Below are 27,624 nucleotides of genomic sequence, written 5' to 3'. Positions count from 1 at the left end.
CAGATTAGGATGATGATGATGAGGAGGATGATGATTATGAGGATGATAACAATGTTTGTGATGATAAATGTGATGATGGTGATGATTAAGATTAGGATTAGGATTATTATGATGAGGATGAAGATGATGTTGATGATGAGCGTGATGATAATGATAATAATAGTGATTATGTTGAGAATTAGGATGATAATGAGGATGATGATGATGGTGAGGATGAGGATGATGTTGATGATGAGCGTGATGATAATGATAATGATAATAGTGATTATGTTGAGAATTAGGATGATAATGAGGATGATGATGATGGTGAGGATGAGGATGATGTTGATGATGATCGTGATGATAATGATGATGATGATAGTGATTATGATGAGAATTAGGATGATAATGAGGATGATGATGATGGTGATGATAGTGAGGATGATAATGATGTTGATGATGATCGTGATGGTAATGATGATGATGATGATAATAGTGATTATGATGAGAATTAAGATGATAATGATGAGATGGTGATGAAAGTGAGTATGATGGTGATGATTAGGATGATGACAATGGTGATAATGATATTATTACAGCACATTTTTAGTATAATACTCATATTTGTCATCTATTGTCTCCTTAGGTGAATCAAGTAGGTGTACCATCAGGGCAGACCAAGGTTATTCTGTCCTACTCAGGGATGACTCTATCAACTGAATGGCTGGCTTTCCAGATTCCAGTCTCAGTCACTGAAGATTTCAAGGTGAGTATCAATGCAAGCTGATGGTAAATGCATCACCCTGTGCAGGCCTGATATTTACCCAATTTTTTCTTCTTCTTTTTTCCTGATTTTTTTTTTCTTCCTGAATTTTTTTTCTTTCTTCTTCTTTTTCCCCGATTTTACCCCTTTTCCCCCTATTTTCCCCTATTTTTTTTCCAAATGTTCTTACTCGAAAGGTGGGGGGAATGTTGTTAGATGCCATTTTATTTCCTGAATCCTTTTTTTTTTTACTCAAGGGTGGGTGTTTTTAGCTGCTCACTATCACCCCTGTCCTGTGTTTATGTACAGAGGAAATAATAGAAAATACTACCACTTTTAGTAGGGAAGAATGAATCTACATGTAGGTCCTGTGGCAAGACATTGATCTTCATTTGCCGTACTCCAACCAGGTGATGTAAATGTGTACATGGCAGGAATTAATTCTTTGAAATGCTAGAGCACCGAAATGGCAGCACAGCTAAAGCTGGGGTAATAATCTCCAAGTTTGGAAGCGCTTATAGACTTAATTGTAATTCGCGCTATATGAAAGCTGAGTATTATAAGTAAAGGACCAAAGAAGTAATGATTGCATCGGGAGAAGAATTGAAGAAATGGAAATGATGGAGTGTATGGAAAGCTCAATGTGACAATGAATGAACAACTAAATGAATGTCTCACAGGAGGTTCAGGGTTAGGGTTAGGTCTACATTTTCATGTTGGGTCTAGGGTTTGATTGTAAAGACTTGGGTCAATGTAGGAAGTAGTCATGGAGCAATTGTCGTTGGTACAATTGTCGAACAACCGATATGATGGCAGTGTTGTATGAAACGATAAGTTCTCAGAGACGACTTCAAGCTGGCGGTCCTTTTGTTGCTTACTTACAAGCATACACATACTTTCATAGCTGTCAAGTAAAATAAACCTTCAAACCAAACAATTATCCCTTTGAAATGCATATGATTTAACACATGTTTTGATAGGATGTCCATGGAATTGTACATATGATGGTTACGTGAAACCATGCCCATGTCTACTTTTGACTGTATCTTTCGTCACTATAGATTACGTTCCTTGGGAGGAGTGTGGATATAACCAAGGATGGATCCATCAGTATTGATGATATCAAGTTTAACGATGGCCCTTGCGAGTCACTTGGTACATGCACCTTTGAGAATGACTACTGCCTTTGGAAGAATGTACGGGATGAGGATGACTTTGACTGGACTCGTTCCCGGGGTGAGGCCGGTCCTCCTGCGGATCCTTGGGGACCCTCTGCAGATCATACCAAACAGACCCTAGCTGGTAAGAAAAATGGCTTTCTCATTTTCTTTATTTGGTGGAATGCTGTAAAGGTCACAAATTTATCTATTTCTTTGTAAGATCCAAATGTCTGAAGCATGATATCATGCTTGGCAAAATGCAGGGTAAAATGAGAAGAAGAAGGCAAAGGATTAGATGGATAGCAGGTATGACCAAAGAAACAGACATAGAGAGGTGTGTATACCTGCACAGGTACAGAGCAGCCTTGAGAGGGTTTGTCCATGGGATCATCGTGAGTGGGGCGACGACTCGAAGGTGCCTAACAATAATTTACATATGTTAAATTTGGCGGACATCAATGAAATCTCCTTTTTCATAAAATTATGAATGTTGGATTTAAAACATTGTTTTTTAATATTTTGTGCAATCCTGAACAAGTTGTTGGCAACTTGTTACCACGGTAATCCATGTAAGTAGAGTCCCAAATCGGCCAATTAAATTAGATCACTGCAGCTCAGATGATGTTATATATTTCTAATCTACAATAGTAATAAAACTTTGCAAACACAAGAAACCTAGGAAATTTATTGAGGACACAATACTACTCCAGGCCAACTGCTGCTGCTTCTACTACTTCTACTACTACTGTACTACTACTACTACTCCTCCTCCTCTCCCTCCTCCTCCTACTACTACTACTACTACTACTACTATTACTACTACAATTACTCCTAATAGTACTACTACTACTACTATTACTACTATCATGACTACTACTACTACTACCACTGCTTCTATTAATATTAACAACATTAATGATCATGATAATGTTTTGTTATTTGTTGTTCTTTATCGATACCCTATGGTCTATTTAGGTGTCTATGCTGTAATGGACCCATCAGGTAGCTCCGTCGGGGATAACGCTATTCTAAAGTCACCAGAATTCCTCACCGATTCCATCCAATGTCTAGAGTTCTATTACTTTCTACATTATGAGATGACGGGTAATCTAGATGTGCAGGTCTTGCCCAACACAGACCCAGTCCCTACAACTCTCGTATCGTACAGTGGAAATCAAGGAGCTTCTTGGAAACAATCACTGGTGAGTAATACCTTTAGGCTGTATTCATTTTTGTAGGTCATCTTTAAAAAAAAAATTATTTATCTATTATTTTATTTTCTCTTTTGATCCTCATTAATGTTATTGGGATTGTTCATAATATTATTAATATTACTATGATGATGATGATCATTATCATTAGTAATGTCGTCATAATCATTATTATAACTATCGTAAATGTGTTATTATTGAAATAATTGTTATTATTAATATGTTATTATTATATTACCATCATCATTTATCTGAAGCATATCTGTTTTTATGTTATTTATCATCATTATTTCATCACTCATTATGTTTTTATGACTACCACCGTTTAGTTATGCAATCTTTTATCAATATTTGTCTTCAAACACATTTTTTGGGGAAATCTTTGCAGAAGTGTGTCTTAATTGATGCCCCTTTTCACATTATAATACTATTTTTGTTTGTCCTTCTAGGTCACCCTAAATATATCTGATGCAGAGTCCTACACGGTACTACTGAATGCTAGTGTAAGAGGTCTGACATATGAAGCCAATATCAACATTGATGACATCACGTTCTATTCTGGGGACTGCACAGGTCACTCCGGTAAGTCATCATTCAAGAAAGTTGTTTTTTTCATTTCATTTATTTAGGTTTCATATGTTCAGTTAAATCTTTTGTCAGTCTTGTAAACTGAATGGACTCCTTGCAAATTTAAGGTGTACCAATCACAAAATCACGTTTTGATTGTAATGTAAGAGTTCCATTTATGTGGCTATCAAATTTGAGCTTCAAATATTACTTCCACAAAGAGAATTGAATACATTCTCAGTGAACATTAAAACATCTGTTCGCCTTTGCACTTACAAAGAATAGGGCGCCCAGAACTCAGTCACTTGGTTTCCGGTTGAGCACTATACTACAGTTTTGTTATGTTATGTTTTATTTTCTTCTTACTCCTTAACTGTTTCCCTATACATTTGGAATGCCAGATCGACTATTTTGAGGTGGAATTCATGAATTCTAGCTGTACACAAAATAATTTTTCAGGTGATTGCATGGTACACTTTGACTATTTCTACCTCAAAAAACTTTTCAAACATATATCACAAAATTTAATACAGATGGATGGAGAGGAACATCTTTGTTTTCCTTTCTCTGCTAATTTGTGTACATTATATGCTAGGCTTATATGTTCCCGGCAGCCATGGCAATCACGTTTCAGGCCACTGTGGACGTGAGACAATGCCAGGGGAGGTATGGGCAAACGTGACCGGTCGTTAATGCCGTGGACGCCGGACCAGATTTTTAAGCTGTCAAAAAATAGAAGGCCGTAGTAAAAGGGGGTGAACGCACCAAAACGTGAATTAAAAGTATAATAACAAAAACTTGGGGAGACTTAACAAAAATTGGCCGCCGGGAACATTATGTAAACGTAGCATTATCATGGTTCTTTGCAGATATAAGTCATTTGACCTTTAACCTCTGCTATGGTTCTTTGTCATTTCATCTTTGACCTTTTGCAGATATTTGTCATTTCACCTTTGACCTCTGTGACTGGGTACAAGAAGATGTGTATGATGAAATTGATTGGTTTTGGGGATCTGGGAGTGACAGTCGCTATGGCAGCAGCGGCAATAAGGCTCTTCCGGACCACTCCACTGGCACTGTTATTGGTAAGGATGTAAAATGAATGAGAGCAGTGATTTAGTTTTGTTCTAATGCACTGTACTTTGATTTTATGCTTTCCTTCTCGTATTTTCATTTTTTTCATATTTACTACATGTTTTATTTTGTAATCAAGTTCAGTATATTCTTCCTGTTGTAATCGCTAAATGATTTTCATCTATCTTTCTTCCAGAGCATGATTCAATAGTCTATAATCGGCTTTAAATTCACAACCTTTTAATACTGTATATATCTCTGCAACATTCAACATTAGCGTTTCATTAGTCAATACTTTATCCTATTTTTTATTATGTTATCTTTGTATAACCTTAACTTGTATAGCTTATTGCTGTTAAGATTACGATATTAAACGCTATTGAGTACATGTATATTATATGTAAGGGGCTATCTCTGCATCACCATACTTGATTTATAGGTGGCTATGCCTACATTGACATGCGAGATAGTACAAACCAACGTGGTGATCGAGGACGTCTACTGGGCTTTGAGCGCAACCCTCCAATCGACGGCCAGGCCGAGTGTCTAGGCTTCTGGTATCATTTAGATGAGGCAGACGTTGGCTCCCTCAATATCTACATGCAATGGATGGATAATGGAACCAGGTTTATTACGGACGATCCACTGTGGTCAACTAGCGGGAACCGAGGCGACTATTGGTGGTTTGCGGGGGCAACTTTCATCAACACGCTTCCATATCAGGTGATAATGGATCTTGAATTATCTGGCCAGGGAAGGGAGGGGGAGCTAGGGGAAGGGGAAGGGGTTGCAATTTTTTCTCACAAGCAGGCAAGAAAAATCTAAAAAAAGAAATGGTAAAGAGTCAAAACAAAAATAAATAATTATAACAATTCAAATATGGCTTGGAATGGGGGGGGGGGGGGCAGCACTTTTTGATTTGTGTTCGTGACTGTATTTGTATGATACAGTCAATGCTTGGTCGAAAAAGGGCCTCCACTTTTTTTAAACATGTAACTAAATGGCAACTGTGTGCAACAAAGAACTTGCACATATTCACTGAGCTCTGTGTTATTAGATACAGAAAATTTGAAGCGTATACTTCATTATAATAAATAAAATGTTGCAGTTTTGCCGTGGCATGTCCGAACGAGCCTATATATAACGTGGGTGACCATAGGTGCAGGTACATGTAGATTGTGAATTAAAAATTAAAAATTCTACAAGTTTTTTTATTTTCTACAAATAATCACAACATTCAGGACTTGATTTCAATAGTTCCAAACGTCATTATGAACTAGGATCAATTAGGATCTTTAGTGGAGGAACTTTATACAAAGTTGGAACAAATTCCAGATTTTGAGAATAGTGATGTCTTTTTAAGGAAGATATTTGTTATCAATTTGAAGAAGAAGATTATTTTATGCCTTTGAGTGTTTACCCTATAACCTATCCTCACTTTATATTTCTCTGTATCTCCATCGAAATATGACTGATCTCTTATTTATCTGTATTTCTATCTCTTAGGCTGTAATAGAAGGCCTTATAGGAGGCGCCAGCGAGGGAGGCATTACAATAGACGATGTCGGATTCATGCCCGGACCATGTGATCCAAAAGGTCAATAAACTTTTAGTTCAAGATATCATCAAATTTGCAATTCCAGTGTTGTGTGTGTGTGTGTAATTGGGTTTTTACAGATGTGTATCAATCATATATGGTTATTTACGTCTGGGGACCGACCTTTAACGTCACTGTCCGAAAGACGTGACTCAGTTTCGAACCTGCGTCCTCGGCTGAATCAGTTTGTAACTTCCACTGTAAGCTGGATTACAGGCGCACGCCAGAACGCCTAGTTGTTACATGCTTATGTATGTTTTCTTTGTTTCTGTGTATTGCCATCAGTGGTGTATCTACAGGAGGGGCATGTACCCACCCCAGCTGACTGGTTAAAACATTTTGAAATAAAAGAATGGGAGAGAAGAGAGAAAGGGAAAAGGAGAAGGAGAAAAGGATAATAAAGTAGAAGTTCAAGTTGAGCTTCACCCCATCAGTATGTTTCACTATAATTAATTATATGCCTGCAGTTTTGACCAATCAGAGGCCTCAAATCTTGATATGTAACAATTTTGTAGTATTTTAAGTATGGACAAATTGATTTGTCCCAATTAATGTTCCTTGAAAATGTAACATACTAAAGCTTATATCTAAAAAATAATCAACAAAGGTCCTAACTCACGCAATCCACCTTTTATTCTCATATTACAAAAAAAATCAGTTACAAGGTGTATGACTAATTTAGTTGTTATTTGTATATTATGTCTAACCTGATTTAGTGACCACCTATCTACAGAGACCACCTGCCTATAAAAACCACTTGTCTGGTTTCCCTTGAGTGGTCTTTATAGACAGGTTTCACTGTATTTCATCTTGCAGGTCACTGTAGTTTTGATCGTGATATGTGTTCTTGGAGGATGGGTGCTGATGATGGTATAGAGGATGAAGATCCCTGGATAAGGGAATCAGGAAGCACAGTGTCTGAAGACACAGGACCGTCCAACGATCACACTACAGGCACATCAGAAGGTACACCACATGTCAACTGCTATTCCATTGAAAAAAGATCTCATATCATACCATACCATTTTGTACTTATGTTAAATTTTGTGTTGCATTTATTCCTGATTTTGTATAATTTGATAGCACATATATGTTAATTGATGTTATATAAATTAAAGAAAAAGCCAGAATTTTTTGTTTATACCATGTAACTGTGCATGATCAAATTGAACTTGAACTTGAATTTGAATTTTAGTCTTAAATGCCTTGAAGACCAATTTGAGGGTGTGAGTCTTCTACCCTAGTCATGGTTATATGATATGAAACTTGCTCCTACCACTATTACTCCTTGTAATATTACCAAATTTTTAAGTCAACTCTTGGCCCCACAATGCCTAAAACTTAACAGTAATGGTATTTTCTGTGGAAACCTTGATTTTATTTGCATATAATTGATGTTGCCATGGTTATTAATAATGATGGCAAAGTTATCATTAGTGGTAAGTTTTATGCAACAGGGTCCCGGGACTCACACAATACCTAATTTGAATGCTAACCTATAACTTATTGCAAGTAGAGCTAAAACAAACCCAATGTCATAACACAACTCAAAACATAACAAGTACTGAAAAATTTGCTTGTATTTTTCTTCAGGTTATTACCTCTACTCGAAGGGGAACCATATGGTACCGTGGGAAACAGCTACTCTATATAGTGAGATATTTGACGCAACGACCTCTGGAGGCGATTGTTTCTCGTTCTGGTACCATGCCATAGCTCCATACAGTCCAGGTAAGAAATGATGGGCGTAGCTACACATGGTGGGTGGAGGTGGGGGGGGGGGGGGTCCATGAGGCAGATGGCTGCTTTGTACCCATTTAAATTCGACCAACAAATTGCATTTGCCTTTTTCTTATTGTCTTAATGAGTAATCGTTTTACTCTTGATTTTCTAAACACTTCTTCATTTTTTATCTTTTCTGTCCATGAAAATCTAGGTGTATGAAATATGTACCAGGCAATGCCACAGTAATACCAATCACAGGGTATTTAGGAAGATACTGATATGGCCTATTTCGGGGGATTACAAATCGATATAATTTTATCATATTATGTATATTAGGTTATCATAATGGTGCAAATTATGGAAGGAAATAAGATAAGAATGGGAAAGGGAGAGGAACAAGGGATGAGGGGGAACAAATATCTTTGTTCTAAAAATATTGAATGATACCTTCATGATATCTGAACAAACCTTTCAGAGGTTACAAAGTTGTAAACCATCTAGAGACTCCTAATATATTGTGATACTGGTTATATCATTACAACATTTTTATATTCAGTTTTCTTTACGGATAACTGATTTTTCTTATAAAACTGTAGATATGGCGTGTATATTCAATAATGAATGAACGGCATTAGACTAGTACCAACAACAAATACAACCTTTCAGAGTTCTTCTGTTCTTTGAATACCAATCTGAGGGACACATCAGTATGGATACAGAAACAAAAAGATGTTATACTGAGTCTTCTTTAATTTCTTTTATTCCAGTGGTGTCCCTCACAGTTTCATTGCGGCAGTTTAACCCACCAGGCATCTATGAGCCTGTGGTCATGTTTTCATTGACCGAGGGAACGATTGACCGCTGGTTCATGGGTCAGTTTGACATTCAGTCAGAGACAGAATTCCAGATCTTGTTCCTAGTCAGTGGAGAATCTGGGGGCTCGGCTGATACTGCCATAGATGATACCAGTATTACCACATCACTTTGTCAAGGTGAGAGATACAATAAGCTTCACCCATTGCCTGCTGGAACCGGGTGGCTAGTATATTAAGCCAATGGGAATGAATGAATGAAGCAGTCAGTGGGTTAACCTATACAAATAAAACAATTATGAATTTGAGACGCACATTGGCAACACTGTGAGGTATCTTGCATGGTCCTCTCCAATTTGCTCTGTACAGTAATTGTATAGACTTTCATTTTCTTAGTTATTGATGACAGCACAGAAAAAATGGAAATCAGTAACATAATACAAATAACCACCTACTCCACCACACATACACTCTTTCCTCCCACATGCACACACTACCCCCTACACACTCTCTTCCCCCACACACACTCCCCATACACACAATTCCTCACATACACACTGTCCCCCAAATAACGTGACTCTCTTCCACACACACTCTCCCCTATTCATACTCCCCCACACCTACTCTCTCTCTCCTTATACACCCTACCACCACCTTCTACACACACTCCCCCCTCCCCACACTCACTCTCCCCCACACACACTCACTCTCCCCCCACACCCACTCACTCTTCCCCACACACACTCCGCCACACACACACTGTCCCCCAAAACACTCTCTTCGACACACACTCCCCACCCACACTCTCTCTCCCCTTATACATATACCGCCGCTGCCGCCTCCACACACACCGACTCCCCTCCCCCCACACACTCTCCCTTCACACACTCTCTTCCCCCCCCAAAAAAAACCACTCTTCCCCACACCCACACTCACACGCACACACACACCCACACACCCCGCCCCGCACACACTCTCTCTATCTCCCTCATGTGTTAACCCTGCCAAATTGAGGGAAGGATTGCTTCGTGCAACACAATGACTGCGAAATTATCTGTTTATGGTTTGATTACCGTAGCTTCATGACAACCCTTTTTACACTGGTATAGATTAATCATACACTGGAAACAATTGAGTAATATTAAAGCCTTTGGTATATCATCCAATGATGAATACAATGTGGCACAGAATATGGCTGTCATGTAAAGAGTTAATTCCAATCAGGCTAGTAGTAGCTGTCTGTGGCGAAGCGACAATGACCACCTTCACTTTCACCTAACACCTGTCCTCAATAGAGTGTAAGTGAAGTGTGACGTCATAAAAAATCTATTCTTAGAATTTCTCAATTTTTTCTTCATTTTCTGAAAGAGCATCAAAAATAATGTCCGAATGTCGAAAAGATGGTCATATCTTAGACAATACTTAACATATTCAATTGGTTTTCGACATTCGGAAGTTATTTTTGATGCTCTTTCGGAAAATGAAGAAAAAATTGAGAAATTCTAAAAAAATAGATTTTTATGACGTCACAGCTTTAAAGCTCCCTGGCCTAAAGCAATTGTCCAAGTCTTGATTTTGACTTGCCTCTGCTTAAGGTTCCGCTTGACCATGCCCTTGAACCGAAGCCGTGGTTGACCAATCCCTCTTCCGTTGCTTTGGTAACCTCTCAGAGTAGGTTCTTCCTGATGAGCAGGTCCTCCATAGGCTGCCCTTGATAAATAAAACCAAATCATATATTTGTTTCTATCTTTGTTCACAGAGCCTAGCCCATGGGCATGTACATTTGAGGATGGTCTATGTGGTTATACACAGGCTACTGATGCTGAGAAAGAGTGGAGACGCTATACTGGAAGTACATCATCTCAACTAACAGGTCCTTCGTTTGATCACACTACAGGAACGTGTAAGTCATCTTGCTGTTGCATCCTCTTTATCATCATCAATCAAAAGAGAGCCCGGCCGGCCTGAATCATAGAACCATAATAAAGAAATTAGAATTTCAAATTTTTCATTGCTTTAATAGGGTTTTCACTATTTCAGAAAGTTAAAACTCACTGGTTAATCAATTGATGCAGGATTCTTCAATCCTGAACTGTTATATTTTCCTGTTTTTGTTGCTTCTTTAAAATAACCTTTTCACAACTGAATTCTGTAATTCCTAAAGCCTTTATACAGGAACCATGCGATTCCTGTAGGCAATGGGGTAATCGTGAGATCATGATGTTACACGTACCATGATATAAATTTTCTGGTTTATTTGAACTACAACTGGACGTGAAGCCCTATAATGGGATGTTATGTTTCATTGTGATCTAAAGCTAAATAGACCGAGAGGTTGACATAATTTCACTCCAGCATGATTAGTAATTGTTTTAAAATGTGCAAGCTAAACCACTTGAGAGGGTATCATGAGATATTCTACAGTTTCCTTTTTATTGGAGGTGTCGTGGTATAGTGGTTCATACACTCGACTCTCACAGAGCTACCAAGTGTCACGCATTAGGCGTGACATCACGCATTTCGAGGGTCTGAAAACGCTCTCACGCACAACGCGCGCTAGATTTAAAAAAAAACGCTATACCTTATACATGTGCTAAACCCTCGCACATGCGCTCGCGCGCCGAATAATGAAAATGTCACACATTGCAGATCTTTGAACTTGGCGTCTCTGCATGCTCTCCATCCAAGGGTTAATTGAGGGTCTGTATCCCAGCCCGGCACCAATGTCCTCTGGCTAGACATTAATCCACATTTGCCACTCTCCATCCCGGTTGAAATGGGTATCTGGTAATTGCTGGGGTAATTAAACACATACTTAAATTGTTATTATTTTTCCCATATCCAGCCGAAGGCTTTTATATGTACTTGGAAACATCATCGGAACTCACCGGAGACAAAGCCCGGCTCCTAAGCCCCTTCGCTCCTCCAGGCAAATACTGCGTTGGTTTCTGGTTCCATATGTTTGGTCAGACCATCGCGACCCTGAATGTATACCTACAGAGGAACGAGACTGCTCTAGACCTCCCTGTCTGGACCAGGACCGGGTCTAGCGGCAATCAGTGGATCGAAGGATATGTTGATGTGGTTGACATTTATGAGTTTAGGGTAAGAGCTTTTTACATGAGTTCAGGTAGTTGATCAAAATGTAATGGAACAAAAAGATACATCTGGAACGCAAAACGCCCAACGGTGAAGAAAAAGTTGTAATTTGACATCTGATTGACGATTTGGGGTAATATTAAGTCTATGATCAAGGTGATCCCGCCCGTGTTCTATAAAGTTTTTTAAGTGCCACAATATTTTGCTAAACTATCTTGTATTTATTAGATTTACTGTGTCACCATGTGGGTAGTCCCGAAAGAGACTGTCACGTTTGAAGGGGATAGAAAATAGAGAGATGGAGAAGTATTCTGTTGGTGGAGCCTATCATAATAGACAAGCTCCATCCACACCTTTGGCCTTCCGTCTGTGACTCAAATAATCTTGTGTACATACAATGTATCTTTGAAACTGTCCTCTAACTGAAAAGGCAATCATTGATATTACTGTAGAGACAAGTAACGCCTAGCTGGAACACTCCCCAGGGAGTGGAGATTGTGCACAGAGTGTGTGCGGGCAAGTATTGAATCCAATGACCAGGAAAATAGATCTGTTCAGTGCTTAGAGACATCGTAGCTGTATAAGCGCTATATAAAAGCAGAATATTGTTATTATCATTAGTTTTTTCAGTATATTATTGTTATTATATTTCAGGTTGTTTATGAAGCGGTCCAAGGAACTTCATTTACAGGAGACATGGCCATCGACGATGTTGATATGATGGAAGGAGAATGCACCGGTATGACGTCACTTTTTAATTAGATTAACTTTCGTTCAAATACATTTGTTGTCCCATAATTAGAGCCCCGTTGCACAGAAATTACCATTGATGGTTCCTTTGACATCAATGGTCACTACCATCGAAACCTTGTTTCGATTGGCTGTTGAGCCCTGTTACCATGGTAGTTGCCATTGATGGCAAAGTTATCATCAATAGAACTGAACTAATATAGTTATAGGTACTTGATGTAATATGCCCAGATTATCTGACTCTGACAGCATCATTGCAAAGTAATTGCCAAGAAAGATAGGCAATAGTCTTTTTCAAGACTACCAACAGTCATTTTCAGGACTACACACACTCAAGAAAGAAAAATTACAGAGTCCTTCCAGGTCTCCCCAATCCTCCCCCCCCCCCTCTCACATGGTGCAACCACAAGCCTAGCTACTGTATAATAAAACTGTTGTTTTATGTAGAGCCCTTCTCATTGGAAGTAACTGATTAAAGTGCTTGCTTTGTTTACTATATTATCTTTTTGGAAATACTTTATACTATTCCCTATAATGTTTACTTTAAAGTGATCTTTACTATATCAAACATTACTTTACTAGTCACTATGGTATGTACAATTATATTTTGTAATCAGGGGCGCATACATGTGACTTTCAACATGATAACATATGTTTCGAAAAGCTCTCGTTAAAACTATACCCCACCACTCTAACACAGGAACCCATGTAAATCAGGTAGGGTATCCCTACCCCAATTTCTTTTCTCTCGTTAAAACTTTGACAGAGCTGCAGTGCAGCTCTGCGTGAGAGATGGCAGCTGTACTCTTCATCATCTTACGTAATAGTGTAAACAAACTCTTACAAGGGGCTCTGTCTGAAAGGAAATGAGAAGTAGGAAATATATATATTACTTGTTTTAAGATATGTTCATGTCCAAAAGTCACTTATAATTAATAGATGAAGACCATAATGAAAGTTCAAACAAAGCAAAATGACCCAGAATTGGCGATATAACAACAATTTTAATTGTGAAAATTAGCACTCTTTCTCCCTTTCTCTCTCCCTCTATCATGCTTATCTCTCTCTCTATCACCTCGCCAAGGTCTCGGCAGGGGGATTACGTTTTCTAGAGCTAGTGTTTACTTTAGGCTTAGTAGGAGAAGTGAAAGTCAAATGGGGGTTTCAATTTTATACAACGAGTTTTCGTGTATTATATTTTGTAATTAGGGACGCATTCATGTGACTTTCAACACGATGACATATGTAGTTATGCACAAGAAGCATCAAGGGATGATTTTGATTGGCTACAAGGATCAGGAAGTACTCTGTCTGCAGGGACAGGACCAACATCAGATCACACATATGGGACTACATACGGTGAGTAACCAGAAAATAGACCAAAATCTTTTTCCAAGGGTTCTAGGTACTCAATCCCCCACTAATATCCGGTTTTATGTTCTTTTATTTATTTTGAATTTCAACCTTTTTTAAATAAATGTACTTGTAAACGTACCAATTTTGCTGTTCTTTTTATCAATGCGTTTTATCAATGTTTATTCTCGAAATATAGCTCTATTTATTTATCACTGTTTTGTTAATGTTTGAGTGGAAAAAATATATTTGTTACCAAACAGCTTTGTGCTGTTTTAATAATAATAATAATACTATATGAGATTTGTAACTCACCGAATCCACTTAAAATCATATGCTCATGCTTAAAATCATATACTTGTAAGAAAATAAAAAGTCATTTAAAAGAATATGCATTTTAAACAAAGGATCAGGGGTAAGATACGAAAATGAAAAAAAAACTGTGTTACAGCCAAACCTAGTTTAGCGACCACCTGTCTACAAAGAGCACTTTTTTTTTGTTTCCCTTGAAAAAGGTTTCTCATTGAAACATGAACTAAAGGAACCCAAACATAAAGACCACCTGTCTGTAAAGACTACTTTTAATATCTTCTCTCCCTTGGGTGGCGTTCTATAGACAGGTTTCACTGTATATGACAAATTAAACAGATTTAATTTAAAGGCTGTCTGCACTAGTTTGGCCGGGGAGATTAGACCTCCCTGCAAGGATCACTGACAGGTGGTTATCTCATCAAATAAGCTCTCAATTAATATAAGAAAAAGAGGATCATGGGGGACAAACACTGATTAGGCACTGATTAGGCATTTTTTGCTATATAGAGGGCGCAAGTAGCTATAAGTAGTGCAGTGGGGCTTTAAGATTATTTATTCTTGTTTTCCCCTCACAGGCAAGTACATGTACATAGATTCATCTGAGCAGTCGCCAGGAGATAAAGCCCAGTTGTATACCAAAATACTTTCTGAAGATCCAAGTGGTATCGTCTGCTGGAAATTTTACTACCACATGTATGGAGCTGGAGTAGATACATTAAGAATTCTGGTAAGTTTTTTAAAATTGTTATTTCTTTAATTATATTTAGATACAGGGATGCCAATTTTCAGGCCTTGGTGATTTATTTTCAGCCCATAGTTATGGCTTTTTTGTGTACAAATCAGCTCATTCTAGGTGATTTTCAGGCCCTCTGATCAATTCTAACTGGCATCCCTGTAGATACTTTATTCAAACTTTCACTAAAAATATACAAATGGAAAACAACCATATCAAAGTTGGAATAATAATACATGTTTCATTATATAACATGAGAATAACACAAGCGGAGAAGTCATGAAGAACAAGGGGGATTAGGAGGGGGCGGGGGGGGGGGGGGTGAGTTGTGGTAAGTTTGATCTTCTTGATCCAGAACAGGAACATTGATCTTTTCAACATAATTAGTTTAATGGGAGTGGGTGTTCCCCAAATATATCATTAGCATTGTATGCAAAATGAGGGAGCATCGAACCTGCATACATCATCCCTTGATTCTACTCACATATAGCTCATTGAAGGGGGAGTAGGGGTGCAATGCACCGGTGTGAATAGTAGCAAATCACCCCCTGCAAATCTTCATCTACTTCTTTTCTCCCCCCTCCCCACGTACCCCTCCCATGTGCATGGTATACATCCACTGTAGTCATTTAAACAAACATACTACTATAGTTTAACAATTTATATTGATCTTTAAACACAGTCGGATGTTGATGGTGTACAAAATGAAGTATCAAGCATCTCAGGTAACCGTGGTGACAAATGGTTCGCAGCGCAAGCAGAGGTCACAACGTCCCAAAGACATCGCCTTGTCTTTGAAGCATCGGTCGGGGATAGAACAGACACGGGGGACATTGGGATTGATGATGTAGACTACAGGAGTGGTCCTTGTGGACATGACTGTGAGTATTAGCAAATGAAGAGTTAATTCTAGAAGGAGCTAAATCCACTTTTGATGAAAATTGAGTTATTGATATCAGAAAATTGTTTATTTCAGAGCCCGTCTTTTAACAAAAGAATTTACCTAAATTTTGCGAACAATAATGAAAAAAAACGCACCTTCTAATATGACTTTTCCATAGACGCCTGTACAAAATCGGGTAAACAAATTCTATTTTTTCTGAAGTTACAAAAACGGATTTAGCTCCTTTTGGAATTAAACTCTTCAAATGTTATTCATAGTCATCTATCTAAGTATCTTCTCCCGGTTCGGAGGTTGATTACAACATCTCTCCATTTCACTCTATCTCCTGCCATTCCAGTGCACTCTTGAAGTTTTAGTCCACTTAAGTTCTTGACATTCTCTTTCAAGTTGATTCTGGGTCTCCCTCTTGCTCTTGTTCCTTCCACTCTTCCCTCCAACACATCCTTTAACCAATACTGTACTGGGGTTGGGGCCTGGGAGGCCCCCCTCGACATTTTCGGAGATTGCGCCGCAACCACTTGGAATTTTGAATTGTCGTTTCATGACTTTTTTCCCTCAAGTTTTACACACATTTTGATACCATTTTCGTCAAAATTGGATATACCTGTAAGGTGTTACATAACAATTAGTATACGCATGTCATCAAAAATATAATAACAATAATAATAGTGGGTTCTTGTATATCAGTTAACAACCTTCTTGCTCCAAACAGATCATCTTTCACTGGTGTTTCTTTTCAACTGTAGTGTTCTGGGACTCGTTTCACAAAGCCTTTTTCAATTACAATTGATACAAATTAATGTGAGATCTGCCGATAACCAATCGGAAGCAAGGTTTCACTAGCTTATAACAAAAACTGTAATTTGTCACTGATGAGAGGTTTGTGAAATGGGGTTGTGTACCTCATATTGCCTAGCTGGAGATTTGTGTATTACAATTGATTCCCCCTTCATGAGTAGTATTTGAATATATATATATGAAACCCTGAAGCTATCAAGGTTCCCCATCAATGCCTTACCATGTTAAGATCTTGATAACGGTGCTTCAGAATGAAAGGGATAGCTGAATCACTTAACAAATAATTTCTGTTTTTCTTCTGACTGCATCTAGTGTCCTGTAACTTTGAGAGCAATCTGTGTCTTTGGGAGAATGCTGAGTACGGAGACGCAGCTGACTGGATCAGACTCACAGGAACCTCCGAAACCACAGAAACAGGACCTAACATAGATCATACCATCGGCACAGCACTAGGTGGGTAGAGTACTAGACCACAACACCTCTACACCTCTAGAAATAGAGATGTAGAGGTGTTGTGCTGGAGGTGTAAAGGTGTTGTGGTCTAGTGGATAGATCTCAAGACAGAAACAGGACCTGATGTAGATTATACCATCGGAACAGCATTAGGTAGGTAGAGCAAGAGGTGTAGAGTTGTTATGGGCTAGTTGATAGCTAGGTCTCCAGACAGGAACAAGACCTTATGTAGATCACACCATCGGCACAGCACTAGGTGGGTAGAGTACTAGACCACAACACCTCTACACCTCTAGTAATAGAGATGTAGAGGTGTTGTGGTCTAGTTAATAGGTCTCAAGACAGGAACAGGACCTAACATAGATCATACCATCGGCACAGCACTAGTTAGGTAGAGGACTAGACCACAACACCTCTACACCTCTAGCACTAGAGATAGAGGTGTTGTGGTCTAGTTAATAGGTCTCAAGATAGGAACATGACCTAATGACTTTGGACAATAACTTCAGAGTTCAGACTAATAGTAAAATTGTCAACGATTTGAAACTGATTTAGTTTTTATACTGACTAGATGAGTTCAATGCACTAAAATTCCAGTTGTTAGGGTCTTTATCATTAATTAAAAGCTAAATCAAGAAGATAACGTTTCCTTTTTTTCCCTTAGCTTTCCTACTGAATACAATCACCATTTCTTCAACAATTGGATCACAAACAATTGTGTGGTGTGCGGTGGTCTTTAGTCGTGTATTTATCAGTATGAAACTCAATGTGCTTTTATCTTTCTCAGGTTACTATATATACTTGGAGAGCAACACGCTTGCCCCAGGTTACACATCCTGGCTCATCTCATAGTATGAAACTCAATGTGCTTTTTATCTTCCTCAGGATACTATATATACTTGGAGAGCAACACACTTGCTCCAGGTTACACATCCTGACTCATCTCATAGTATGAAACTCAATGTGCTTTTTTATCTTCCTCAGGATACTATATATACTTGGAGAGCAACACACTTGCCCCAGGTTACACATCCTGGCTCATCTCATAGTATGAAACTCAATGTGCTTTTTATCTTCCATCTTCCTCAGGATACTATATATACTTGGAGAGCAACACACTTGCCCCAGGTTACACATCCTGGCTCATCTCATAGTATGAAACTCAATGTGCTTTTTATCTTCCTCAGGATACTATATATACTTGGAGAGCAACACACTTGCCCCAGGTTACACATCCTGGCTCATCTCATAGTATGAAACTCAATGTGCTTTTTTATCTTCCTCAGGATACTATATATACTTGGAGAGCAACACGCTTGCCCCAGGTTACACATCCTGGCTCATCTCATAGTATGAAACTCAATGTGCTTTTTTTATCTTCCTCAGGATACTATATATACTTGGAGAGCAACACACTTGCCCCAGGTTACACATCCTGGCTCATCTCATAGTATGAAACTCAATGTGCTTTTTTATCTTCCTCAGGATACTATATATACTTGGAGAGCAACACACTTGCCCCAGGTTACACATCCTGGCTCATCTCATAGTATGAAACTCAATGTGCTTTTTTATCTTTCTCAGGTTACTATATATACTTGGAGAGCAACACGCTTGTCCCAGGTTACACATCCTGGCTCATCTCATAGTATGAAACTCAATGTGCTTTTATCTTTCTCAAGTTACTATATATACTTGGAGAGTAACACGCTTGCCCCAGGTTACACATCCTGGCTCATCTCATAGTATGAAACTCAATGTGCTTTTTTATCTTTCTCAGGTTACTATATATACTTGGAGAGCAACACGCTTGCCCCAGGTTACACATCCTGGCTCATCTCATAGTATGAAACTCAATGTGCTTTTATCTTTCTCAGGTTACTATATATACTTGGAGAGCAACACACTTGCCCCAGGTTACACATCCTGGCTCATCTCTCCGTCCCTCAGACTAGAGGACCTCTCCGTCGCATGTTTCACATTTTGGTATCACATGTATGGATCCACGATCGGTGAACTTAACCTCTTCCTCGTCGATGAGACCACGCTGGACGAAACCTACCAATGGCGACTCAACGGTCAGCAGAACCCTGACCAGGATACATGGCTTCAGGGCAAGTTTGGAATCTTCAATCCGGGCATGGTCAGTAATTCATAATATTGATAATAATAGTAATAATAATAACTTAATGATAATAATGAATCATTTGAATATACAGTCAAATCTGATTTAGTGACCACCCGTCTACAAAGACAACATTTTTTGTTTCCCTTGAAACATGTACTATAGGCACCTGTACATAAAGACCACCTGCCTATAAAGACCACTTTTCTTGTCTCCCTCGGATGGTCTTTATAGACAGGTTTCACTGAACTTACTTGATATTAGCATATATTCAGCATGCATTAGCATACATTAGCATACATTAACTTGATTTTAGCATACATTTATTGACAAGCTCTGATTGTGTTTAACTTTTCTTTCGTTTCCCAGACCACCCCAACCCCTCAATTGGGACAAACATATGTGGTATGTATCTTTAAATTCTTAAATTGAACTATAATCAACTGATTTTATTGGAAAAAAAAAGAAATATTTTATATTCTGATAAGTTTATTTCTCAAATTAAAAAAATAATTAGTATTTGTAATGTGTCTGCTGTCAACGTAACGTAGTTTGTACGCTAGAACTAGAACAATGTCTAGCTAGTAGTATATAAAGACCTGTTTAACAAAAGATGTTGAATTACAAATCTTTTACCACAGATCAAAATTGAAGCTGTTCTTGGATATTTTAATTATGGGGATATAGCTTTAGACGATTTGGACGTGGAGTCGGAAGCTTGCTCAGGTAATGATATACTTTGAATGTTATTCCACTTTTGCTAATTAAATCTAGTTAAAAAGAAGGTTGATTTCTGGGATTGTATGGACAGGTAAAGAGGAAAGATGAAGAGAGAGAGAGAGCAGAAGGAAATGGAGATACAGGAAGAGGTGGATATAGCTTGTATTAATGAAGAGAGTATGAGAATTGATTTGGAGCTTGCTACAGACAGGATAAGAGGGAGAGCATTTACAATAAGAATGATGATTATGATGATATTGATGATGATGATGATAATGATAATTATAGCAACATTTATATACAAGCACTTAATGTAATGTTTTCATTAAGCAGTATACTATTACCCGGCTTCCATTAATCCGATGTGTTTCTACACGATAAGGAAATAATCGGTTTTCTGACCCTCTTATTCCAGTGTATCCTGCGTCCGCTGAGCCATCTCTACAGGAGTCTGCAAGCTGTGATTTTGAAGTCAATCGATGCGGATGGTTTGATATGGATGATGATAGATTGGACTGGATGAGATACAGAGGACAGGCGCCTACCGGAGGCACCGGACCGTACAAAGATCATACTACTGGCAATGGTAAGACATTAACCCATTTATTAAAGCCCCTCTGCACTAGTTTGGCCAGGAGGGAATAGACCTCCCTTCAAGATCACTGGCAGGTCGTTATCTCATCAAATTAGCTCTCAGTTAACATAAGAATAAGAGAATCATGGGGGACCAACGGGCACCTTTTAGGCATTTTTTTTCTATATAGAGGGCCGCAAGTAGCTACAAGTAGGACAGTGGGGCTTTAAAATACTGAATTCTCTCTTTGAAGTGTGTAGAGCTGTTGTGTAAAAGCACAACAATATCAGCTCATTTTGCTCATTCCAGGCTGCAAAATCCTTAAAAAAAACATGGTATCATCTTAAAGGGATAGTTGAGTTCTGTAGCAGAGGGCACTACACAAAATCCTTTACAAAAACATGGTATCATCTTAAAGGGATAGTTGAGTTCTGTTGCAGAGGGCGCTACACAAAATCATTTAAAACTAGATGGAACTTCGACTGCGCGCAGTCGAATGTGATGCTCCGTCATAGAGCAATTTTAGAAACCAAAATGGAAGAAATTTTTCGACTTCAAGTTCGGTTGAAATCCATTAACAGGTTCTCAGAATATTGTGATTACAAGCTCTTTCTCATATACATGTATGACCCTTTAATCTTTGACCTCATGACCCCAAATGCAAGATACATACATGTCTTGAGTTTGATGGTAATCCATCCATCGGTTCTAATGACAATGCAATCACAAGCTATTTTTGCATACGTAATGAGCCCCATGACCTTTGAACTTGACCTCATGACCCCAAAATCTAATCAGTTCATTGCCTCAGCAAGATACATACATGTCCTGAGTTTCATGGTAATCTGTCCATCTGGTCTAATGATAATGTGATTACAAGCTATTTTTGCATACATAATGAGCCCTTTGACCTATGACTTCATGACCCCAAAATCTAATCACTTCATTGGCTCTGCAAGATACATGCATGACTTGGCAGGAATTCATCAATCGGTTCTTGAGAAAACGCGATCACAAGCTATTTTTGCATACATAATGAGCCCTGTGACCTTTGACCTTTGACCTCGTGACCCCAAAATCTAATCAATTCATGGTTCTGCAAGTTACCTACATGACCAAAGTTTGGTAGGAATCCATCAGTCGGTTCTTGAGATAACGTGATCATGAGAACGGGACGCACGTATATACAGACGGACAACCCGAAAACATAATGCCTCCGGCTACTTCGTAGTGGCATAAAAACATGGTATCATCTTAAAGGGATAGTTGAGTTCTGTTGCGGAGGGCGCTACACAAAATAATTGTTTGGGAGATAATGAAAAACTGAGTGTCAAATTTGAAAGAACATACCATTTAAACAACAAAATCATCTTTGTTTGATCAAAGTCGGCTGAAATATCCATAAATATAACGATTTCTACTTGTGTACCACCACAAATATTAGATAATTTGAAGAAAAAAAAGTTGAAAAAACGAAATAGCACCTTTTACGTCATATTTCAGCCAATGCCGATGTTGGCTTTTTTGTTGGCATTTTCGTGTGGGTTATATTACGCACAACCAGCTGGCCCATGTATTGTTATTTTTAATTAAATAATTAATTAACGGTCACCGTTGTTTTTTTTTAAGTGAAGCTGAATTGGTACGATCGTATTGGCTAAATTTCACACATTTTGGGGTCTTAAATTACCTTCATAGCAATTTTAGGTTCTAAAAGGGCACTAGAAATGTCATAGATAAGAATAAGAGCAATAATCATGCACTATGAAGGCATTTGCGGGCTGAAGACAGATCTCAACTATCCCTTTAAAGAGGAATAAATATAATGATACTATACAAAGGGATTATTATCCCACGACAAGAAATACATAACTAATCAAAATTGTGATTCAAAACTTTTTTAACTGGGGTTTATGATATATCCAAACGGTGTACAAATTATCTTTCACAGGTTTCTATCTGTACCTTGAGTCTTCACAAGGATCGCAGGGTTACAGTGCTAAGGTGATATCACCGGTCATCCTTGGAACGCCCATCAGAGCCTGCTTTAGCTTCTGGGTCTACATGTTCGGCCAAACTATGGGCCAACTTGAGGTATGTAGTCCAGGTCTACCTTTGATTGCTAGAAAGAGTAGTAGGAGAAGCAGAAATAGTAGTAGAATTGTCATTGTTATTGTCATCCAAGTTCTGCTTTAGGTTCCGGGTCTACGTGTTCAGCCCAACCATAGGACATCTGGAGATAGATAGTCCAGGTCTAGCTTTGATTAGTAGTAGGAGTAATAGGAGTAATTGTAGTTTTAGAAGTAGTGATATTAGTACTGTAGTACATAGTAGTAGCAGTAAAAGTGTAATAATAGTAGAAGTACACCTGTAGTAGTAGTAGTAGTAGTAGTAGTAGTAGTAGTAGTAGAATAAGTAGTGTTATATTATGCATCAAAAATTGATTTGCTTTTGATTACTTTAGAGCTCGTCACATGACCAGAAATATTTCAACTATTTTAAGGTTGCTCTGAAAAAGTACTAGATGAGAGTACTATTTGGGAGTTGAAGAATAAAAATGTTATTTTTTTTTGGAATAGATTTTTTTTTTTTTTTTTTCAAATATTAATTCAATGAACACAAAATATTTTAAATCTTTTTTGATACACATTGAAGAAAAAAAATTATTCTAAATTTTTTTTTTCTTCCCGAAAATGGTGATTTTTTAAATTTTAAACAAATTTTTGATGCAGGATATAAAACATATATATAATGCCTTCTATTCCACTGCTCTACCACTGAGCAATCGCACCTCACACAGGAAGTGCAGTTCAGACCCAATAATGCACTGCAGATTTGACAAGAATCTCTTTCTATTTGTCGATATTTCCCTCAGCTTTCTGTTGGTAGTATTGACGGTGAGCAGCAGGACTCATTGTGGAGGCAGGATGGTACGCTACAGAACCAATGGGTCTACAGACAAGTAGAAATCACCACCGATTATGATTTTCAGGTAAATCTGCTTTTTGAAATATTGTACTGTTTTTTGTTGGATGATATGTTACTCTTAAATTGTAAATTCAATTGTTTCAGCCTTATGGCTGCTATTTTGATTTTTTTAATCAAAACAAATTTTATCAAATCAAATCAAATCAAATTATTTAATTGATGGCTAAGATCCACAATATTCTCACTCTGTAAACGGGGGTGCCTTTTGTTTTTGAGAAAACGTATTTTGATATAAAATGATATATTTGTAAAAGGTGCTTTCATTTCATTTGTATATTCATTTTAATTCATTAAAGCCAAACCTGATTAAGCGACCACCTGAATAGAAAGACCAGCTGTCTACAGAGACCACATTTTGTGTTTCCCTTAAAAATGGTTTCTCATTGAAACATGTACTATAGGAACCTGTACATAACACCACCTGCCTATAAAGACCACTTGTCTTGTCTCCGCTGGGTGGTCTTTATGGACAGGTTTCACTGTACTTTGTTTACTCTTCAAATTCTGTTATTATTCTTAGCGGATGATGAAATTGAGGGTTCAGTGACACAAAGATGTAAAACCATGTTTTGCCAAAATGAGTATTTGATATCAAAATGTTCAGAAAATTGTGGGCTTTCCAGGAACCAAAAAGACTTAACTCCACCCAAAACCACATTGAAGTCAATGGCTAGTTAAACATAGACCTAGTGCTCATGACACATGAACCACTTTTTCTCAAAATGGCCAAAATAGAGTTACGTCTTTCAGCGTGTTTCCACAGAAAACATTGACACGGTATTTTCCGTGTCATACCGTGTCATACCGTGTCATACCATGTCAGTTTTCCTGTGGAAACACAAGCGTGTCGGGTCGAGTCGACCGAGATGCGGATTATCAGATCCACCTCTGGGAGGTGGATCTTGACGTGTCGACCCCAAAGAACTCCCTGTAAAATCTCTGTGGAAACACACAGCGACAAACCGTGTCTGGCGGAGCATCAGAGCGCGCGAAGCCCCAATCACCACTGCAGCGTGATTGGTTGAAAAATACTCTGAAATACGCGTATACAATAATATGTTTATGTACGCGCTGTACGTAACAATGAAAAATGTACGTCACAATAGAATAGCGTGGAATCCTGTGTAGATCTGAATCCACGATCGAGGTCAAAGGTTGAATCTTTACTTCCGATTAACGCGGCATTTTCCTTACTTGGAACACGGAATCGGGGCGAATCGGAATGCTGCGCTCTGTGGAAACAGATTGGTTTAATACCGTGTCGCCACGACACGGTATTTCAATCCGGAAAAGATAATCCGGGTTCCACTTTTTTTCTGTGGAAACACGCTGTAAGCGTCACTGACCCCTCAAAGTTTACTTGGGTGGCTCATATCACGTGTACTCATGACATTTCAATCTTGGATACAGTTAATCTTCACTGCCACACGAGGGAGCAGTTACTACAGTGATATAGCTATTGATGATCTTTCTTACGACCCATCATCTGCTTGCCCTCATCTTGGTAAGTTCTTTTGAAAACATTTTTATAAAAGACATTTTGTTACTGTTATTCCTCAACCGTATGAAGGTTACTGATGCTGATTAATGGTGATAACGGTGGTGGTGGTGGTGGTGATGGTGGTGATGGTGATGATGATGATGATGGTGTTGACGATGATGATGGTGATGATGATGATGGTGATGATGGTGGTGGTGGTGGTGGTGGTGATGGTGGTGATGGTGATGGTGATGATGATGGTGGTGGTGATGGTGATGGTGATGATGATGGTGATGGTGGTGATGGTGATGATGATGGTGATGGTGGTGATGGGGATGATGGTGGTGATGGTGGTGATGATGAAAGTGATGATGATGATGATGGTTGTGGTGATGAAGTTGGTGACGATGATGATGATGGTGATGATGAAGATGATAGTGGTAATGATGATGGTGATAATGGTTATGATGATTATGGGGATGATGGTGGTGATGATGGTGATGGTGGTGATGATGATGATGGTGATGATGATGATGATGATGGTGGTGATGGTGATGGTGATGATGGTGTTGGTGATGGTGATGATGATGGTGATGGTGGTCATGGTGGTGGTGATGAAAGTGATGATTATGGGGATGATGGTGGTTATGATGATGGTGTACTTTGTTCATCAAATTCTATACATTTCTAAACTTTTTGCAGAGGAGTGCTCCTTTGAAACAGACTATTGTGGATGGTCTCAGGAAACAGTTCAGGATGACTTTGATTGGAAGAGAACCAGAGGAAAAGAACATAATGCCATTCCATCTGATAAAACTACCGGTGTTAATACAGGTAAACAAAGATAATTTAAGCAATCGACGGTTGATTGATTTTTTTTACCTGACTGCTAAGAGAGCATGTTTATGCTTGTAAGTAAGAAACCAGGAGAATGAACGCTATGCGGATTAATGCCTTACCAAAGGCCACAAGCGCACCCTTGCTCTGCCACTGAGCCAATAGTTTATGAAAGCGGTGAATAACATTTTTTTAATTTGACATGTTTTGATAACACTTTTTGTGATATTATTTCTTATCAGGGTTAACAGATTAATTCTACATCTGTGTTCTATGACATAGTTCTACCTGAATGGCATGAAAACACGATTTTATTTTGAGTTCCAGATGCATCATTTTGTGCTTCTTCATTTTATTTATTCAAGCTACCTAAATTAAATTACAAAATTGAATTTTGTCTTGGGTTTGATGTAGGGTATTACGCCTGGGTAGACACCACAACAAACCCTGTAGACGGACAGAACGCTATCCTCTACAGCCCGACCTACACACTGACATCCATCCCACACTGTCTTCGCTTCTACTACTACCATGACGGGATAGGCGCCCTCACCGTTCACTCCCGTCAATCAGGAATGTATTCAGATCCGGTCTGGGTGGCGCCTCCGACGGGTGTGACGGATTGGAGGTTTGGAAGCAGCACGGTGACGGATGTACACAGTTTTCAGGTACTGTAGCACTAATTCATGCTGATGGTATACCTAAGTGATGATGCAAACTAGGGATTTTTCTATCAAGGAAAAGTGGTTTAAGCAAAAAATTAAGCTGATACCCAAAAAACAATGAATATATGATCAAAACGTAACATTCCTGGGCCTTTAACTATTTCGGATTGAAGAAATGGACAGAGCACTCATCCTTACCAGTTCATGGAATTACCAAATTTGTTAACCATCATCCATGTTCGCGCGGGAGGGGGTGGAGCATTTTGGGGGTTCACAGGGAATCATGTCCTAGACCGATTTCAGTTCCAAACATAATGAATATTCTTAATTAATCATAGACTAGATAGTAAATCAATATGATTACGTCGCAAATATTACATATATGTCTCCTTGTAATTTACCAGTGATAATAATAATAAAGAAATATAATTGCAGGTTGTGTTTATTTAATTTATTTCATTTACCATTTACTTTACCCATCTCATGAAACAAATAGATTGAGTGCTGGTATCTTTAATACCAGTTTATGGAATAACCAAAATTGTTTACCATTTTCTGTTTTCTAGGTGGGGAGGGGGGTCGGGCTCTTTTGCAGTTTACAGGGAAATAGTTACTTACCCAATTTCAATAATATATTAGGAATCATTGAGACTTAAAAAATATTTCATTGTGTTATTTTTTTGCCCTTTCCAATCTACAGGCTGCCTTTAAGGGTACTGTAGGCTCTACTCCTGGTTCTCTCATGGCCATTGATGAAGTCAGAATCGATTTGGGGGTTTGCCCACCATTAGGTAGGTTTCAAGATTCATGAGTTATTTTATTTGATACTCGTAGGAGGGGGATGAAGGCTCTCACCCCCTTGAACAAGTTGATATTATCATTCCATACATAGGTATCTTGAAGATTCAAGATTTATTTTATTCAATACTTGTAGGAGGGGGATGG

At 38.4% G+C, this 27,624-nt stretch overlaps 1 protein-coding gene across 1 annotated transcript in view; it reads left to right on the top strand.

Moving 5' to 3' along the window:
* The window catches only part of LOC105442246 (MAM and LDL-receptor class A domain-containing protein 2-like), a 91,869-nt gene that overhangs the window by 14,919 nt on the left and 49,326 nt on the right, over positions 1-27,624 (top strand). The window contains exons 9-37 of the mRNA XM_030994050.1: positions 626-745; positions 1,804-2,044; positions 2,878-3,104; positions 3,563-3,695; positions 4,616-4,765; positions 5,194-5,477; positions 6,261-6,351; positions 7,168-7,317; positions 7,945-8,082; positions 8,844-9,068; positions 10,648-10,791; positions 11,734-11,993; positions 12,642-12,726; positions 13,947-14,096; positions 14,978-15,129; positions 15,818-16,016; positions 17,150-17,290; positions 18,078-18,141; positions 18,642-18,654; positions 19,071-19,433; positions 19,785-19,820; positions 20,057-20,141; positions 20,551-20,721; positions 22,661-22,803; positions 23,585-23,701; positions 25,108-25,201; positions 25,880-26,011; positions 26,429-26,682; positions 27,380-27,470. Of these exons, the coding sequence (XP_030849910.1) occupies positions 626-745; positions 1,804-2,044; positions 2,878-3,104; positions 3,563-3,695; positions 4,616-4,765; positions 5,194-5,477; positions 6,261-6,351; positions 7,168-7,317; positions 7,945-8,082; positions 8,844-9,068; positions 10,648-10,791; positions 11,734-11,993; positions 12,642-12,726; positions 13,947-14,096; positions 14,978-15,129; positions 15,818-16,016; positions 17,150-17,290; positions 18,078-18,141; positions 18,642-18,654; positions 19,071-19,433; positions 19,785-19,820; positions 20,057-20,141; positions 20,551-20,721; positions 22,661-22,803; positions 23,585-23,701; positions 25,108-25,201; positions 25,880-26,011; positions 26,429-26,682; positions 27,380-27,470 (4,453 nt within the window). The remainder of the gene's footprint in view (positions 1-625; positions 746-1,803; positions 2,045-2,877; positions 3,105-3,562; positions 3,696-4,615; positions 4,766-5,193; positions 5,478-6,260; positions 6,352-7,167; positions 7,318-7,944; positions 8,083-8,843; positions 9,069-10,647; positions 10,792-11,733; positions 11,994-12,641; positions 12,727-13,946; positions 14,097-14,977; positions 15,130-15,817; positions 16,017-17,149; positions 17,291-18,077; positions 18,142-18,641; positions 18,655-19,070; positions 19,434-19,784; positions 19,821-20,056; positions 20,142-20,550; positions 20,722-22,660; positions 22,804-23,584; positions 23,702-25,107; positions 25,202-25,879; positions 26,012-26,428; positions 26,683-27,379; positions 27,471-27,624) is intronic.

This window comes from Strongylocentrotus purpuratus, unplaced genomic scaffold, assembly GCF_000002235.5.
Source record: "Strongylocentrotus purpuratus isolate Spur 01 unplaced genomic scaffold, Spur_5.0 spur5_scaffold_20, whole genome shotgun sequence".
NCBI classification, from domain to species: domain Eukaryota; kingdom Metazoa; phylum Echinodermata; class Echinoidea; order Camarodonta; family Strongylocentrotidae; genus Strongylocentrotus; species Strongylocentrotus purpuratus.
Note: the sequence above shows the minus strand (reverse complement) of the source record. Positions and strands in the feature narration are given on the sequence as shown.